The sequence below is a fragment of the Carcharhinus amblyrhynchos genome, chromosome 1 (genome assembly GCF_965287045.1).
Source record: "Carcharhinus amblyrhynchos chromosome 1, sCarAmb.v2.hapA, whole genome shotgun sequence".
Classification (NCBI taxonomy): domain Eukaryota; kingdom Metazoa; phylum Chordata; class Chondrichthyes; order Carcharhiniformes; family Carcharhinidae; genus Carcharhinus; species Carcharhinus amblyrhynchos.
In genome coordinates this window covers 101777745-101790366 of record NC_137324.1, presented here as the reverse complement: position 1 = coordinate 101790366, position 12622 = coordinate 101777745, and the positions used below count along the sequence as shown (strand labels likewise).

General features: G+C 41.8%; 1 protein-coding gene across 1 annotated transcript in view; it reads right to left on the bottom strand.

Annotated features, from left to right (window-relative positions):
• LOC145349929 (protein FAM184B-like) overlaps positions 1-12622 on the bottom strand; it is a 215271-nt gene that overhangs the window by 59480 nt on the left and 143169 nt on the right. The window contains exons 5-7 of the mRNA XM_080198605.1: positions 7875-8081; positions 6780-6890; positions 6556-6696 (exon numbers count right to left, since the gene is read on the bottom strand). Of these exons, the coding sequence (XP_080054731.1) occupies positions 6556-6696; positions 6780-6890; positions 7875-8081 (459 nt within the window). The remainder of the gene's footprint in view (positions 1-6555; positions 6697-6779; positions 6891-7874; positions 8082-12622) is intronic.

Below are 12622 nucleotides of genomic sequence, written 5' to 3'. Positions count from 1 at the left end.
GGGTCATGAAATGTCCTTGGCAGACAGGATTAAGGAGAATTCCAAGGCATTTTATACATATATTAGGAACAAGAGGGTTGTCAGAGATAGAGTTGGACCTCTCAAGAACAAAGGATGCGAATTATGCTTAGAACCCAAGGAAGTAGGTGAGATCCTAAAAGAATACTTCGAATCAGTATTCACAAAGGAGAGGGACACATTGATTGATTGTGTCTCAGAGGGATATGAGAACATTAGAACAAATCGCAATTATAAGGGAGGAAGTGTTAGGTGTTTTAGGAAGCATTACGGTAGATAAATCCCCAGGGCCAGATTACTAAGAGAGACAAGAGGTGAAATTGCTGGGCCTTTAACAGAAATCTTTGTCTATTCACTGGACACAGGTGAGGTGCCAGAGGATTGGAGGATAGCAAATGTGGTCCCGTTGTTTAAGAAGGTTAGCAAGGATAACCTAGGTAATTATAGGCTAGTGAGCTTGATGTCCATGATAAAGAAATTGTTGGAGAAGATTCTTAGAGATAGGATCTATACACATTTAGAACTGAATAGTCTCATTAGCGATAGATAACATGGTTTTGTACGAGGGAGGACATGCGTCACAAATTTGGTTGAGTTTTTTGAGGAGGTGACACAAATGATTGATGGCGGATTTTAGTAAAGCATTTGACAAAGTCCCTCATGGCAGGCTGGTGCAAAAGGTTAAATCTCACGAGATCAAAGGTGAACTACAAGATGGGTACAGAATTGGCTTGGCCATATAAGACAGAGGATAGCAGTGGAGGGGCTTTTTTCTGATTGGAGGTCTGTGACTAGTGGTGTTCCGCAGGGCTCTGTAATGGACCTCTGCTGTTTGTGATATATATAAATGATTTGGAAGAAGATGTAGCTGATCTGATTAGTAAGTTTGCAGACGACACAAAGATTGCTGGAGTTGCAGAAAGTAATGAGCATTGTTAGAGATTACAGCAGGATGTAGATAGGCTGGAAAACTGGGTGGAAAAATGGCAGATGGAATTTAATCCAGACAAATGCAAAGTGATGCATTTTGGTTGATCTGATGCAGGGAGTTATACAATAAATGGCAGAGTCATCAGGAGTATAGACACACAGAAGGATCTGGGTGTGCAAGTCCATAGATCCTTAAAGATGGCAGCACAGATGGAAAAGGTGGTGAAGAAGGCATATGGCATGCTTGCCTTTATTGGACGGGGCATAGAGTATAAAAGTTGACATATGATGTTGCGGTTATATAGAGCATTAGTTTGGTCACATTTGGAAAACTGCATCCAGTTCTGGTCACCACACTACCAGAAGGAATGGAGGCTTTGGAGAGAGTGCAGAAAAGGTTTACCAGGATGTTGCCTGGTATGCAGGGTATCAGCTATGAACTGAGATTGAGTAAACTAGGGTTGTTCTTCCTGGAAAGATGGAGGTTGAGGGATGACCTAATAGAAGTTTATAAAATTACAAAGGACATAGATAGGGGGAACAGTTGGAAGCTTTTTCCCAGGTCAGAAGTGACAAACACAAGTTCATGGTAAAGGGGGCAAGGTTCAATACAGATATGTGGGGGACATTTTTTACACAGAGGGTGGTGGGGAGCCGGAATGCACTACCAAGCAAGGTGGTTGAGGCAGACATGCTAGGATCATTTAAGACTTATCTAGATAGCCACATGAGCAGACTGGGAATGGAGGGATACAAATGGATGATCTAGTTAGGAACACATGATCCGTGTAGGCTTGGAGGGCCAAAGGGCCTGTTCCTGTGTTGTATTGTTCTTTGTTCTGCTTTGATGAGAACAAACTGAAGATCCTGGAACTGATAAGATGCAAGCACAAGGCTTTTCTGAACCTGAAGCAGCAACTTGAGAGCAAGAAAGCAACTCTACAGAAATCTGAAGGCTAACGTCCAGCAAAAAATCTGCTGCCTAAAGAACAGATAGTGGGTGGAGAAAATGCAGGAGATCCTGCAGTTAATCAACAACTATGACGCGTGATGTTTCTTTAGTAGTCAAGATTGCCTGTGGCCCAAGTACAAAAGGCCCCACCCCACTGCTGCCCAGGGACCGAAAAGACACTCTCAAAGCCTCCTTCGGAAAGGGCAACATCCTTAGCAATACCTGGGAAGTGCTAGCATGAGACCATCAGAAGTGAAGGAAAAGCATCAAGGAAGGAGCTGAACACCTAGTTTCATCATCAAGAGCAAACTGAAGCCAAGTGTCAACAGTGAAAGCAGGAGGTGGCAATGCAGGCACCCCACATACCTTCGGCCCCACCTGTGACAGAAACTTTAGGTCACACATTTCACTCTTCAGTCTCCCGAGAACTAGTTTGAGTGTGGAAGCAAGTCATCCTCGACTCTGAGGGACTGCCTGAGAAGAAGACCATGGAAAGAACAATGGCCCTCTCAACATTCTAGCTGTAGTGCCAAAAGCTTGTGCTCCAGATTTTGCCTCAAGCTATGCCACTCCAAGACAGCTACATTACTGGCACCACAAGTCCAAAGATGTGGAAAATTACCCAGCTGTTTCCTGTCCACAAAAGGCGGACAAATGCATCCCAGCCAATTACCACTCAGTCTCCCCTCCATCATCAGCAAAGTGATGAGAGCTTTCAATGACTGTGCTATCAAGTGGCACTTACTCAGCAACAACCTGTTCACTGAACCTCAGTTTGGATTCCACCTTGGCATCAGATCTCCTTATAGCCTTGTCCAAACATAGACAAAAGAGCTTAATTCCATGTAGTTTAAGTTGGTACTGGGATGATACAAGCGTTGTATTAAATTTATAGTTTAATTAGTTAACTTACTTAAAATAACTACAAAAGAAATCACTGAGTATTTCTAAACTTGAAACCTAATAAATTAAGTAAAACACAATAAAGTTGGCAGGTCAGCTGATGTGTTGCAACTGTTGTACTGGGACTTGTGGATGGGAGAAGAGTAAACTGACCACAGCAGCATGGTGCGGGAAGCCATTCAATTGAACAGTTAAAAAGAATGGGGTTGTAGTTGAGGGATTGTATAGCTTGGGGGAATAGATACTGTCCTCAGAGCAAAGAGCATGCAGCCCAAAGGCTGTGTTGCCTGTCCAGTGCCAGGTTCAAGGACCTGTCCTTGGGGCTGCAGAACTTGGAATGGGAGAGCAAGGATCCAGCTGTTGCGGTGTACATGGGTACCGATGATATAAGTAGAGGTATGAAAGAGGTTCTGCTGAGAAAGTATGGGCAACTAGGAGCTAAATTGAATGGTAGAACTCAAAAGGTTTCTGAATTGCAGCCTGAGCCATGAGCAAATTGGTATAGGGTGAAAAAAAGAGAATGCAAGGTTCAAAGATTGTTGTGGGAGACTGGAGAATTAATAATGGGAAACAAAGAAATAGCAGAGAATTTGAATAAGCATTTTGTATCTGTCTTCTCCTTAGAAGACATAAAAAGCATCCCATGAATAGTAAAAATCAAAAAGCAAAAGGGAGGGAGGAATTTAAAAGAATCACCAGCAGTAGAAAAAGGGAAAACTAAGGGAACTAAAGACCAACGAAGGGTCATAAAAGAAATGGCAAGAGACCATAGGCCAGTTAACTTAATGCATGTCATCAGGAAAATGTTAGAACCCACTAGGAAGTTCAGAGATAGTCACAGAACATTTAGAAAATCACAATGTAATCAGGCAGAATCAATGTGGTTTTATGAAAGATAAATCTTTTTTGACAAATCTATTAGAGCTCTTTGAGAATGTAAGAATCAGAATGGATAAAGGGGAACTGATAGATATGGTAATGTATTTGAATTTCCAAAAGATGCTTAATAAGGTGCCACATTACTATACAAGATGAGAGCTCACATTGTTGGGGTGGTGTATTAGAATGAATTGATCAAGTACCAGGAAACAGAGAGCTTCGATAACTGGATCATTTTCAACTGGAAGTATGTAATTAATGGAGTGTCATAGGCACCACAGCTGAGGCCTTAATGATTTATAATCCATATTAATGATTTTGGTGAAAGGATTGACTACATTGTAGTCAACTTTGGTGAAGGTAAGAAGGTAAGCAGTTTGTGAAAAAGATACAAAGAGTTTGCAAAGGGACATAGAAAAGAGGCATCCTATTGAAGCTTTTCATCTTACACCAATCGGGACAAATGCAAGAATGGAAAATTTCAAAGGGAGCAATAATTTATACACCACGAGGAAAGCATATTGGTTGGCAAGTCAGCTCTGATTGGTTGAGATATTGCCCTGGAGAATGCACCAGGGAGCTATTGCCTCTATGCTTCTACTTAATTCAAAAATGGCGCAACGTCTGGACATGTTCTTTTGCCTGCACGGAACATGTTCCAGTGTGTGAGTATACATAGCTTCCAGTGAATGTCATTTCCAGCCTGAATGATAAACTTAGATTAGTTGCTAGTGTCACTCTTAGCACACTTTGGGTTGCGCAGCAAGTGCTGTTTAATGCCAGCCATTATGTTCTGTAAGCATAAGCTGGTTGAGTACTTGCCTATGGTGACATGAACATGTTTGACATGATCTGCCAGTCTTTGGGGCATATAGCCTATATAACGACATTACACCAACACTGAAATTCATTGACCACATTCTTTATTTGGGTGGCAGGAAGAATATCTTTTTGGCTTGGTGGCAGTATCCGAGAATACCATTCATGTTGCTACTGCATAATAGCAGTGTGAAACAGCTAGCTTCACTGTTTCTCATATATGTTACATACCTGAACCTTCTAGAGTATTTTGAGATAACTGGACACTTTCGTGGTCTGAAAGTGGCAGCATTTGGCACATTTATGAGTAATTAGTTGGTATGCACTTTATATGGCAATGATCTGATTAAGGTTGCCATTATCACACAGGACAGCTTTGATGTGCTTTACTTTGGCGTCAAGCTTGCATGCTTGATTCTATTTACAAGAATACTAATAAGGTCAATCTTATAGTGCTATAAAAGCGCTTGGAGATGTAAGAACCCCAAAATGCATACTGATCAGTGAAGATAGGCTTACAGTGGACAATGTTGGTGAACCCATTAGCTGATTCACTGACTAACACACGGGAGGAAATGGATCTTATTAGACTTTTCCATTTCAAAGGAGAATTTGAACACTGGTTGGAATGTATTAAGGTATATAAGGAAATTGTTAGAAGCAGATTCAAATATAACAAGTGATCCATGTGTTCATTGAAAATATAAGCGATTGGAGCTTAGTGGTCATTTCATCGAACATGTGTTTCTCATGGAAACAGATGAAAATGTAAGGGCATTGAGGCAGTATTTAGTCATGAGCATCAAGCAGCCTGATCAACATTGAAGTGAATGGAAATCAGAACACTTCACTCTGAAATCAAACCCTACAAGGAGAAAGATGTTTGCAATTATTGGAGAACATCGCAGGAGGGGAAAAGTCCCAATCTCTCCTCATTTAACTCGCCAGCAGCATGCTATGACTAGAATGGGCACTTCTAAATTGATTGGCCAGTGACCCACTTTGCAATGGGTACATAGGTGCATCTCTCTGTTATTACTCACACTTTTAATTTCCAATTTTGTTCTGAATGCTTTGTGAATTCACATATATACCATTCAATCTATAATGTTAACTGTTACTCTTTCACTAACTACCTCTTCTATTTTTTGTTATCTCATCACTTTTTCATAGAAATCATAGAAACCCTACAGTGCAGAAAGAGGCCATTCAGCCCATCAAGTCTGCACTGACCACAATCCCACCCAGGCCCTGCCCCCATATCCCTAGACAATTACCCACTAATTCCACTAACCTACACATAACAGGACACTAAGGGGCAATTTAAGCATGGCTAATTGACCTAACCTGCACATCTTTGGACTGTGGGAGGAAATCAGAGCACCCAGAGGAAACCCACGCAAACATGAGGAGAATGTGCAAACTCCACACAGACAGTGACTCAAACAGGCAGGTTCCTCGTTCATTCACGTCGCTGACTAAATGATGGTCAGTGATCCTGCCATTAGCAATGCACTGTGTGGCCTTCCCCACGATTACACAGGTCTGTCTGCCACCTTCCCACCAAAGCAGGAGTGATTAAATCCCAAACATGAACTCCATTTGCCTCCGCAGATGCTGCTTGACCTGCTGTGTATTTCAGCATTTTGCAAATTTCTAGCATCTGCGGTATTTTGATTGATCAGAAATGGCTAATCTGCATTATAGCTTTGAAGATTGCTCACAAACCGACCAATTAAGTTTACCTAAACAAACACATTTAAACTTTCAGTAAGCCTGCTGGTAGCTTCCTATCAGATATGGAACCTAGGTTGATATTTGTCTTTGTTTCAAATGCTAGATTTATCATCAGTCTAATAAGTTACTGGGTTTTAAAAAAAGGTTTTTTCCAACTGAATGGACGTACATTTTGATTTGTTTACAAATATGAGCAAGATTTTATAACATTCTTTTTGGAGCCACAATTTTCCTGTTGCCTCCCTCTGCATTCCAATAAATACCCACTTTTAGCTAAATTACCATATCTCTTGATCACTTTTTCATGCATTTCTCACCTGCAACTTTGATATCTGGTCGAGTGCCTGTTCTTGCTCCCGCAGTAATTTCCTGTGACTATCGTTCAAGTGAACAGAATAGGAGTCAGCTTGTTCTGTGCCCTTATTGCTCTGCTTCATTAAGCTTTCCATCTTGGAAATCTAGAAAGTCAATCAATGCTGAGTAAGCAACATGAGATTAGGTTGGTCCTCACCTACAATAATGCACCTCTGTTAGAGCTCACCTGCTGTAGTGACTCCTGCAGTTTATTGTAAAGCTCCTCCTTTTCGTTTTCCAGCTGTCGTCTTTCATTCCCAACTTTGATGTTAATTTCATCTAATTGATTCTGTAGTTCCTGCAATAGACATATTAATTCTTGTAGAAACGCTTCATATTATCAATTCATGGAATCAAATTTGCCTGAAAGTACTGCTACGTTAATTGTCCAAAAATGTTTCCAAAAATTAGTTTCATTACAATAACTGAAACAGATGCAATTACCCACAGCAGTGTTTTCATATTCTAAATATCACGCTATATTGAGCTTCCAGCCAGAGACACTTTCTGAAATAAGCACCATGACTTTTGTTGCCAGCAGACAAATAGCCTCATGTCAAGATTTACCATAAAATGAATTGACATAAGGTGACCCAGTAGTTCAAATGGTAGGAGCACTTGACACCCGGTGCAAATCCTGATTTTTATGCCCAATGGCTTGCTGTCTGATTCACTCTTTGTTGTGTCAGCTTTCATAAGGGTCACTAAATGGGGGCAGCACAAAGTAGCAAAGTGCTAGATATTCCACCTCCTTTAGGTACATGCCAAAGAGGGCAATGGTGACCATGGACTTCCATTGGATTGCTCCATGATTGCGCTTGGCAAAAATATTGCAGTGGTTTGTCACTGCCTTCTCCAGTAAGGCTGACAAGGACACTCTGCCATGCCTCCCACCTGCCATTAGGCATATTGTAAGCATTCACAAACGGGTTATATACAGACTAATTTGTCTTGTTACTCAGCTCCGACAGTATGGCCGAACCCCATATTCCAAACAGCATTCCTGCAACATTTGTACTTCCCACATTAGCTGAGCCGAAGAACAGGGGAAGCTAAAAAGATCATTGCAATCCAGCTAGACAGGGGTGGTCTCCAACTTAAGCTGCTAGTTTACCGCTAGAGGAGTCCAGAGGAGGATAAGGATGATATTCAAAGCTAGATCCTATGATATTTTAGATCATGGCACCATACATTCTTAGCTTAATAAATATTCATCATCTAAATATTAATAAGGCACATTCAATACAGTACGGTCAGGAAAACACTCAGATACAGTGTGTACCTTTTGCAGTTGTCTTCTTTCTAATTCCATTGAGGTCTGGACTGCCTTAATTTCAGTGGTGTGTTTCTTTACCAGCTCCTCCAATCCTTTCATCAGCTGCTCCTTCAGGCGAAGCTTTTCCTCTTCGGCCACTCGCTTTAGTTTCTTCAGCTCCTCCTCATGTTTTTTGTGGTGCTCTTCTTTGTCACGAGTAAGAATATCAATAACCTACAAGGTAAAGGATTCTTCTGCTTCATCAACAGCATACATAAATAATACTTCAAAATGAATAAAAATATTAAAGCAAAGTATCAACAAGCTGCAAAAACTTCCTAAATGTAAAAGCAATTATTTGCATTTATATAACTTAATTAATGGTGGCATGGTGACACAGTGGTTAGCACTGTTGCCTCACAGCTCCAGAGACCTGGGTTCGAGTCCTGGCTTGGGTCACTGTCTGCGGAGTTTGCACATTCTCCCCATGTCTGCGTGGGTTTCCTCCTGGTGCTCCAGTTTCCTCCCACAGTTCAAAAGACATGCTGATGAGGTACATTGGCCATGCTAAATTCTTCCTCACTGTACCCAAACAGGCGCCGGAGTGTGGCGACTGGGAGATTTTCACAGTAACTTGACTGCAGTGTAAATGTAAGCCTACTTGTGACACTAATAATAAACTTTAAACTTTAACCCAGTAAAACGCCCAACATAATAAACACAATTTGGTATCAAGCTATTTAATAATTATATTAGGGACAGGTTAAATGACAGTAACAACTTCAATTATCAACAAAATATGCAAAATATATTTGAACAAAGAAATACTCCACTGCAGAACTAGAAAGAGGCAATGAATTACAAAACATTAATCACAAAGCTGGCCTCTCTCCAGTCTGTTACAGCCATGAGCTTTGGGGAACATTTTCTTCAAATGGATTCAGAACATGATATTTGAACTTGAATTAGAAGTTGTATTATTCATCTCACTACAAAAAAGAAAAATATTTTATTCAAAAATACTCAAGTGGTACTTGGACACTCAACTTCAAAAGCGCCTTCCAAACCTGGGACCTCTACCATATAGATGGACAAGGGCAGCAGATGCATGGGAATATCATCACCTCCAAGTTCCCTCCAAGCCATTCACCATAGCTTGGAACCATATTGCCATTTGTTCCCTGCCGTTGGATCAAAATCCTGGAACTCCCTCCCTAACAGCATTGTGGATATACTTGTGCCACATGGCCTGCAATGATTCAAGAATGTGGCTCACCACTACTTCTAGGCAAGAAATACTGGCCTAACCAGTCTCACTCACATCGTATGAAGGAATAAGGGAAAAACTAAATTAAATGCAATAACATTTGTAAATTGTGGGCAAGTGTTAGATGATTGAACGCCATGCTATGTGACCAAATGTCTCATGATCAAATTTCCAGGAGTCTGTCAAGCCAGAGTTAGCAATGCTAACTGTGTGGAAACATAAGGGGACTTGTAGCCAACAAAGCAACCTCATTCACACTGCTGGTCATATTCATACATTCAATCAATTTGGACTTAAAGATGATAATTAGCTGTGCCATCTCAGCACCTCCTCAATGGAAACCAAAGGTTACTTGCAGCAATTTTACTGACACCACTCTCTCAGATAGCTGCAAAAGGATACATTCTTCCTTACTCTAATCGCAAGTAATATCGAGGTGAGATTCCTTTGGGTCATACTGCATCAAGTTCAGCCTCTATATGGGACTCTTTTTCTAGAAGGAACATAACCACCTATCTGTACCCAAATCATTCAAACTGAACTAACTCAACAATATTAACTTACCTTTAGTTAAACAAGGGCAGTGATCTAATCCAATTGGATTATAGCTGCAAAATTTAGATGGCCAGTCCAGTTAAGTTTCTGTCAATGATAACCTCCATTTGTGGGAGGTTTCAACCTTTCAGATATGGATTTTATAATAGGAACAGGAAGTCTGTGAAAGGAAATTGACTGAAATTGTAAACATCTTGTTTTCAACAGTGCATTCAGGGGTAGTGTCCAAGGGCCAACCAACTTCAGCTGCTTCATCGATGACCTTCCCTCCTTCATAAGGTCAGAAGTCAGGATGTTTGATAATGATTGCACAATGTGCAGTACCATTCAGACATTCTCAGATACTGAAGCATCTGTGTCCATGTACAGCAAGGTCTGGTTAATATTCAGGTGAAGGTTGATAATTGATAAGTAAATTTGTGCCACACACATGTCAGGCAGTGACCAACTCCAACAAAAAAAATGAACCATCTCCCCTTAATATTCAATAACATTACTATCATTGAATTCCCCCACTATCAACATCGTGGGGGTTACCATTGACCAGAAATTCAGCTAGTCATTTAAACACTGTGGCTACCAAATTAGGCCAGAGGCTTGGAATTCCATGGAGATTAAAAGACGTTCTGACTCCTTAAAGTCAGTTTGCCATCTCAAGGCACAAGTTAGGAGTGTGATGGAATATTTCCACTTGCATGAACGAATGCAGCTCCATCAACAAAGAAGCTCGACACAATCCAGGACAAAGCAGCCCACTGGATTGACATCCCATCCATCACCGTCAGCAATCACTTTCCCCACACCAATGCACAGTGGCAGTAGTGTGGATGCACAACAGCATCTCACCAAGGCTCCTTTACAGCACCTTCAAAACCACAACATCAACTAGATGTATAGGAATACCAAATTCTCCTCCATGCTACACACCATCCTGATTTGGAAGTACATCACCATTCCTACGTTGTCACTGGTCAAAATCCTGAACTCCCTATAGGATATAGGTATCATTGACAAAGCCTGCATTTGTCGTCTCTTATGGACTTCCTGAGCATCACAAAGGGAATGGGCCCTGACAATATTTCAGTAATAGTCCTGAAGGCTTGTGCTCCAGAACAGTGACAACACTGGCACCTAGCTGGCAGTGTGGAAAATTGCCCAGGTATGTCCTGTACACAAGTAACAGGACAAATCCAACCCAACCAATTACCACCCATCTGTCAACTCTAGATCATCAGTAAAGTGATGGAAGGGGTCATCAATAGGGCTATCAAGTGGCACTTACTCAGCAATAACCTGCTCATGGACATTCAGTTTGGGTTCTGCCAGGGTCACTCAATTCCTGGCCTCATGACAGCCTTAGTTCAAACAGGGACAAAAGAGCTGAATGCCAGAGGAAAGGTGAGATCGACTGCTCTTGACACCATGGCAGCATTTGACCCAGTCTGACACCAAGGAGCCTTAGCTAAACTGATGACAATGGGAATCAAGGCAAAAACATTCTACTGCTTCGAGTAATGCCTGGCAGTAAGGAAGATGGCTCTGGTTGTTGGGGTGAAATATCTCAGCTTCAGGACACCAGGGCAGGAGTTTCTCAGGGTTGTGTCCTAGGCTCAACCATCTTCAGCTCCTTCATCAATAATCTTCCTTTCATTACAATGTCAAGTATGGACGTTTGCAGATGATTACATAATGTTCAGCAGAAGTCGTGACTCCTCAGATACTGAAGCAGTCCATGTTCAAGAAGGCGATCAAGAAGGCGAATGGAATGTTGGCCTTTATAGCGAGGCAGATAGAAAATAAAAGTAGGGAGGTCTTGCTGCAACTGTACAGGGTACTGGTGAGGCCGCAGCTGGAGTACTGTGTGCAGTTTTGGTCGCCGCACTTGCAGAAGGATGTGTTGGCCTTGGAGGGAGTGCAGAGGAGGTTCACTAGGCTTATACCAGAGATGAGGGGGTTGGACTAAGAGACTAAATAGACTGGGTCTGCACTCGTTGGAGTTTAGAAGGATGAGGGGGGACCTTATAGAGATGTATTAGATAATGAAGGGGATGGATAGGGTAGAGCTAGAGAGATTCTTCCCGCTTAGAAAGGATAGCAGGACTAGAGGACACAGCCTCAAGATAAGGGGGGGCAGTTTAGATCAGAGTTGAGGAGGAACTTCTTCACTCAAAGTGTGGTGAATCTCTGGAATTCTCTGCCCGTTGAAGTAGTGGAGGCTACCTCGCTAAATATATTTAAGTCACGGGTAGATAGGTTTCTGATAGACGAGGGAATTAAGGGTTATGGGGAGAAAGCGGGAAAGTGGAACTAATCCACTTCAGATCAGCCATGATCTTATTGAATGGCAGGGCAGGCTCGGAGGGCTAGATGGCCTACTCCTGCTCCTATTTCTTATGTTCTTATGTTCAAATGCAACAAGACCTGGGCAATATGCAGACTTGGGCTGACAAATGGCAAGTAACCAGTTCGCACCAGTTTGATGCCATCCAGGACAGAGCAGCCTGCATGATTGCAACAGCTTCCACAAACATTCAATTCCTTCACAATGAAGGACAGCGGCAGAGTGTGTACCTTCTATAAGATTCACTGCAAGAACTCACAAAGGTTTTTTAGGCAGCACCTTCCAAACCCACGATCACTACCATCTAGAATGACAAGAGCAGCAGATACCAAGTCACTCACCATCATGATTTGGAAATGTATTGCCATTCCTTCACTGTCATTGGGTCAAAATCCTGAAATTCCATCCCTAACAATGCCTCAAGAACTGAAGCAGATTAAGAAGGCAGCTCACAACCACCTTCTCAAGGGCAACGAGGGATGGGCAATGAATGCTGGCCTAGCAATAAAGCCCAGATCTTTTGTGATGATAGTATGCTACTGCTATGGATATATATATTGTTTTTTAACATTTAAAGGGACACTGGGAAGTCAGTGCTAAGTCAAACAACTG